This window comes from Cariama cristata, unplaced genomic scaffold (assembly GCF_000690535.1).
Source record: "Cariama cristata isolate BGI_N322 unplaced genomic scaffold, ASM69053v1 scaffold11783, whole genome shotgun sequence".
NCBI lineage: Eukaryota > Metazoa > Chordata > Aves > Cariamiformes > Cariamidae > Cariama > Cariama cristata.
In genome coordinates this window covers 1-6,575 of record NW_009607833.1, presented here as the reverse complement: position 1 = coordinate 6,575, position 6,575 = coordinate 1, and the positions used below count along the sequence as shown (strand labels likewise).

Here is a 6,575-nt window from a genome sequence, read left to right as displayed (position 1 = left end):
ATTGCTTCCACAGGTAAGGGATACTGCAGCTTTTAGAAAGACTTGTCTCATGGGTCTAGGGGGAGTGAAGATCCTGAAAAAGATGATTTTTTTGTTTTGTTTTCCCCTCCTTTCTTTAAAAACAAAAACAACCAAACCCAAACCTAAATCTCTATGTTTCCCCTGGCAAGAAGATCCCAGTCTGTGTTTAGGAGGAAGAGTTTAAAGTCTGGTTTCTCTCCTTTTACTTCCTGTGCTTATCCATTTTATCAATGGTTTTGTTGGTTTCTGCAGGGCTCTGGTCGCCAGTGTTCATGTATGTTTTGTCTGCTATTTTTAATGCTTCATTTAGGTAGTTCTGGACGGATGTCATGGCAGCACAGATGGCAGCACTCCCAAAGCCATGTGTGATCAGGCTAAAATGAGTCAAACAGCCCTGGATGCCAGGGTCCAAGATGGGACTAGGTCTCGTGTTTCCCAGAGGAGTTCTGTCCTGAGTGAGGAGGTCTGTGAATTCCTTACAAATCTGCCTGCAAGACACAAAGTGATCACACTTTACACCATGGTGGGAATTTATGCAAAAGCAAATAAATAAATAACAGAGAATGTCCATATCAAATGTTTGGCAGTTATGTGGAAATTAAAGCTTTCAGAAATTCATTACTCCATCAGCAGTAGTGTCTAAAATTAAAGCCTATTTATTAGCACCAGTTTCTGATGAACCTTCTGTTATATCTATGTCACAAAACTATATACACACTCTGTAAAATCATCTCTCCACCTCTGGCTCAGCATCATTTGCTCTAGTTTTTCAGGGAGGAGTGGGAATTTCGGTTTAGTTTCTATGAGAACTTCCGCAGCTGCCGTTAAGCAATTTAGAAAGACTAAAGCAGCTGAATAGGAGATTCAGTTTAGTGGTGCATATTATATGTATATGCCCTCTTTAAGAGAGATCTAGGCCCTGATCCTGCAAACACTAACACATATGCCTGGCAAAACATGAATGGTTAATAATGCTCAAGCATATGTTGTTTGCTACTTGTAAATCTGTCCCCTTGATGGGATTTCACAGGAGCTGAGCAATCTTAACAAAATCATCACTTTATCAGAATTTCTCAATTACACACATCTTCCAAAAGATTATTGTTATTCATGCCAATAACACTACCAATAACAAAAATACTGAAGAGCAGAAGGAGTAGTGCTCAGTAAAAAGCATAAGGCTCAAGCTATAGGAAAGAGAGAGACTATATTTCTAAATTTCTAAGAGAGATATTCTTGCAAAAGGAGGTCTCTTTTGGGAAGGCTGGATTAATTCAGCACCAGGAGGACTGTGTTTTGCATGCCTGACCTGAGCCCAAAGTCAGGGCAGCTCTTCTCAGCAATTTAAGCAGGCTTTTCTCAGATCCTCTGCAGAGCAAGGGATTACATCAACCCCAACCCAGAAAACATCTCAGACCAGAACGGATCATGAACTGATGGCTTTGTTAAACCTCAGCCTGGGAAGGCCAGGGCAGGGAAAGGGGACAGTGAGCACTCAAGCCACCGCTACAAGATAAGCCTAACTCAACACGGGTATTTCCTACCAGAGACCTGTTCAGCGAGTGGTTTATTTACAGGCACAAGTGTCTGCAGAACAGCCTTAACAAAGCTTCTCTCCTTTACCCTTTCTTCCCTCTTCATCAAGGTTTGTAATAGGAATTTAGTTAAGTACAGGGACTTTTCACATCTACCAAAGGTTGGCTTTCACTGAACTATGAAAATCTTCAGCCATAATTGTGAAAGGGGATTATCTACAGTTCTTGACTCCTAGTGTCCCATGGGAGAAACCTGTCTGCTGCTGTTGCCAAAAGCAGTTATGAGGACAGAGCAGCTGAGCTTCCCTTGCATCCAGCATGCCCACCAGTAGCTGTCCTTGGAGATGCCCCTCTGGGCTGCACGTACACAGAGGTAGGTAAACCATCTCCTGCTCCCGGTCCTGACACTGGTTCACATTCCCAGGCCACACCTGCTCTCTAAGCCCTCAACTCTGTCAGACCTAGGGACATCTTTTCATTAGAGATACAGCTGTCCCAGTATAGGATTTTTTCCTGAAGTTTTTACTACGATTAAAAGACAAAAAGAACAGACCTGGTCCAAGCTGCTTTAGGGTTATCGCACAGGGCTGTTACTATTATTATTAATTATTGGTTCAGACTAAAACAACTGCTGCCATAGCTGAATTCAAACCAAAACCAAATAAAAAGAATTGCTTCATCTCCCTGATTAAAGTTACATTTGAAAAAATATCAAACTGTTCCCAGTCACAGATACTCATCATGAGACAAAAGCATCTTTAAAAAGAAGAAGAAAAAAAATCCAAGCCCAAAACTTACTTTGCAGCAAGAAGCATGTTCTTCCTGTTTGCCATTTCATTGCGGCCCATGTGTGGTCTAGTTAAATATTCGGCCACTGCTTTGGAAGGAAACTCTGTCTCACATACATAACCAAAGTCACGAGCAAGATGTACAGCTTCGCCTGACGTGGTTAAAAAGGAATGGTTATTAAATGTAGTAACATCTATTTACTATAAGGAGATTAGGGAAATTAAGGAAAGCGCTGTGAATTTTTGAAGTGTATTCCTGTTTTAGAAAGGGACACTGATATGTTACCACTATAACACTCATTACCATTTACTAATTAAAAGATCAGTGTTTCTTTGTAAGTTTAAATCAAGAAAAGAAAGACCTACATGATGACTGCTATGAAAAAATAATTCTCTTGCCTTTATACTAGAAAGAAAAACTCCCATCGCTATCCAGATTAACTGTGCAACAAAGACTAGAATTCAGGCTAGATCAAATTGTCCACTGGTACTTAAAAAACCTGGCAACTAAATTCCACTTATATAATAAAGGATTTATGAGTTTAGTATATTTTCTAAATAATTTCTAATAAGCATTTTCATATAGAAAATAAAATTGCAAATTGTATAACTAGGCCACTTTTTTTCCATTAGGGCAATTTGATCAGGCTTAAAAAAAATGGAGAGGCAAGATCAGTGCATAACCTATAATGTACATGCATGCATGTGCACACACATAAATTCTCTTAAAACTACCAGGAGCTGCTTTAAACAGAAACACAAATCGTAACCACACACATACAGACATATATATACACACACCCTTCAAGTCAGCTTAACTGATAGAGGGTCCACATAACATGTAACAGATTAAAGGGGCTCCCATTTCCTATCAGGAAGTCAAAAGCTATAAATCTCACTTTATATGCTTGTTTATTAGAAAGGCTTCTGAGGATACCGCTGAGGTAGGGCCATGCATTGGAGTCAGCTGCCCCAGTCTTTTTAAGTTTCCCAATAAGAAACCAAACCCACTTAACGTGATGAGTTTCACCTTTTTGCTTTCCCAGGCTGTCCCTGCACACACCCTTGCAAGCCCCCCCTCTCCCAAGAAACACCACACTGGACACACATGCATTTTGAACAGCTTGGCATGTAGGGAGTTACTGCATCCCTGCCAGCATCTCTGCTATGCAGTCCTGAGGAAGAGGAGTATCAGCTGGGTTTGTGCAGGTAGGGCTCTGAGGCCAAGGGCTTAGCAACCAGATCTGATGGGAGAAGAAGGGGAGAGGAGCCCCTCAAAGGCAACATAGCTATTACTTGCTGCAATGTCCCCATCATGCTCACTTTTAAATAAACAAAAAACTCTTATGTTCATTGACTTTGTAGCCTTTCCATGCTTTGCCTAGAGGATAAAAGCTGTACACAAGGGGGAAAAAAAAAAGTTTAAGACAGGTTCAAGACTGACCTTCCACCAAAGACGTCAATAGTGTCACATTTGCAGCTTTCCTTCTACCAGCAGGAAGATTCAGGCCAATTTTATCCAGTTTTTCCCTTAATGATCTGCCACCATTTTTAGATTTGGCTCTGTAATTAAATAGGGAAAAAGAAAGAAAAAAAAAAAAAAAAAAGGCTTTATTTATCTTCAGGGAGCACTTCTTTTTTTTTTAAAGATGAGGAATTCCAGTTACTGACATTCAATAGGGTTCTACTGGGGAGGAAGATAAAAAACAGGCTCTTTTCAAGTGACCTACTTTTTAAATGCTCTGCTACAAACCAGCCAGGATGAAACACAGCAGAGGTCAAAATCAAAATGTTTTAAACTGCACCACTGAAACCAACAGTTGTAGAACGATCACAAGCCCAATTAATTGTATGCAAAAGAGTACAGATAAAGTGTCCTTGTAATGATTAATCAAGACCACGAGATTTAATCTAATTAATTTAATTTTAATGGGGAAACAGTTTGTCACAGGGATAAGAAAGCTCCATGAGCCGTTTTTGAGACAAAAATCCAACTTTAAACAGAGAACGAGAATTGCCATCAGAGCTGTTAATAGCACTTCTCGAGAAGTAGCAGAAGTGCAAACAAGTTTTATTTCCAAAGCCTATTAGGATTCAGTGTTGTTGGGCTTCTTAAAAATCAGAAATTAGCTAAAAGGCTTTCTTAGCTCCTCGTTATGCTACTCTGGCTGTTCACACACACAAGAGAAAAAAGAAAAAAAAAAAAAAATCACAAACAATGGACACGATGGGGATGGCTGTAAGGGGAACCGCTGCCTACCTTCGGAGTACTCCTCCTAGCAAAGAGGCATTGAGACACTCCGGGGGCGAGAGCCGTCTCTGCACCTCTGCTACTGTCACTTTGTATTTCGACGTGGAGCTCAGGAGGGAAAGCCTCCCCGGAACCGAACAAAACACTTCATTGGGGTTTATGACCACTCCAATTAATCCATCCTTTTGACAGGGGAGACTCAGAGCACTGTTTTTCGTTAAGGAAATGGGACCTGCGGGAGGAGGAGGAGGGAAAGCAGGTATTTTATAAAAGGGAAAAATAAATAGGAAGTGGCAAGTGAATTTCCTCTCTGCAAAAAAAGACCAGGAGGCAGGATTTCGTTTTGCATTAAATGCTCACACCACTGACCACCGTCCCATCCCCAGCATCTAGCTGCAGCACGGGACTTGGCTCCAACCGAAAGGTGCCCACAACTATTCCTGAACAGCTATAATTTGCCAAACTAAATTTCAAGGAGCCGCCGAATGCAACTAAGAATCCTTTAAAAAAACGCATTAAAAAATACACATCTCTGAAGCAGCATGCTGCAAGTTAGCAAATCCATGCTTATAAAAAGCCCGATGCAGCTACAGACTCCAAATTAGCATCCTCTTCTGGAGCCGGGGCAGGGAGAAGCCTCCCAGCCCCTGCTGGGGCTCATCTTCCACCTCGCACACGCGGATTTAAGAAACTGCCTTTGGAATTTAATCCCAACAAACTCCTAACAGACAGTACAACAGGGAGAGGGATGAAGCCCAGAAGAAAACTGAAAGTAAAACGTTGCTCGTTAATGGCTTCAGCCTTTAGGTGAATAGGGACAACAAAGGTTTTGCAAGGAGCAAACCACAGATCCAGCTTTTCCATTCCCTTGCGAATCCACCCAGTTAAGCCCCAGTGGTGTGCGGCTGGCTCACGGCACCGATCCGAAAGGGTTAAAGAGCCGAGGTCGGCCCCGCTCCCCGGAGGGGGAAAGGGTTTTTTTCAGTGGTGCATCTGACAGCGAAATTATTCTCCCATGAGCTAAACGCAGCAATCAGCGCTCTGACAAACACTTCTGCTTTTCCTCAGTTAGGTAGTTGTTTGAAGTCTTCAGAAGAAACTTCCACTGACTTTTTTTTAAGCACAAATTTGTTTAAAAACAAAAGCAGGGGAAAAAAAAAAAAACTAAATTACTGTAAATTGAGTCAATACATCTTTCTCCTTCCTTAAAACCTCAGCTACAAAACCATTTTGATTAAGGTAAAGCCGACCAGGCTTATGCCAGTGAACTCATTCCCATCTCAAGTCTTGTAAAGAAACAAAAAAAAAAACCAAACAAACAAACAAAAAAAAAACTTCAAACTGTCTTCGAGTGCTAGCAACAACAAAAAACCCCAACCAACTAACAAAAAAAAAAAAAAAAGCCCTGTCTCACTTTACACAGACGTATTCCAGGGCAGCATTAAATTTTGCCCAAGGTCCCGATTTCGACTAAAGCCACACGCAAGAGCAGGGACGGCCAGGGTCCCCCGGAGGAGTCTTGCCCCCCCGGGCTCGCCGCCGGACCGGGGTTTGTCCCCGCCACCACCTTCCCTCAAAAGGCGTTATTAAAATCCAGCGACTGAGGGACTGTAATAAAAACTCCTCCGCCCTCCCGATCCGAAAGGTTCTGTCTTTTAAAAGGCATCAACTCACCGGTGCGTCATTAAACTTTTAACTATTGACAAGAGAAAGTAAACTGCAATGCCACCTTACTGACCTTTTCTAATGACCGTCTGGTCATGCATCAGTAAGTGTTGATCTTCCACGTTCTGGAAAGAGAAAGGAGAGAACGTTTGGCACCTTGAAAAACTGAGAGGGAACGAGCCGGGGGCTTTTGGAAAATCCACCCCCTCCCTGCGCGTCCCCAATTTTAAGGGCAGAATGGGAGAAAAGGACGGGATCGCTCCAAGGACGGGGATGGGACAAGTAAAGATGGGATGTGCAGAAGGGGACGGTGCC

The 6,575-nt window shown here is 42.2% G+C and overlaps 1 protein-coding gene across 1 annotated transcript; it reads right to left on the bottom strand.

The window, feature by feature from the left end:
- Positions 1-223: 223 nt before the first annotated feature.
- TFAP2C (transcription factor AP-2 gamma (activating enhancer binding protein 2 gamma)) lies at positions 224-6,385 on the bottom strand (the record flags this gene model as incomplete). The annotated part of the gene is made up of 5 exons (XM_009696895.1): positions 224-509; positions 2,355-2,496; positions 3,789-3,907; positions 4,605-4,827; positions 6,334-6,385. Coding segments are annotated over 5 exons (822 nt in total), but the record flags the coding sequence as incomplete, so codon positions are not given.
- Positions 6,386-6,575: the final 190 nt, after the last annotated feature.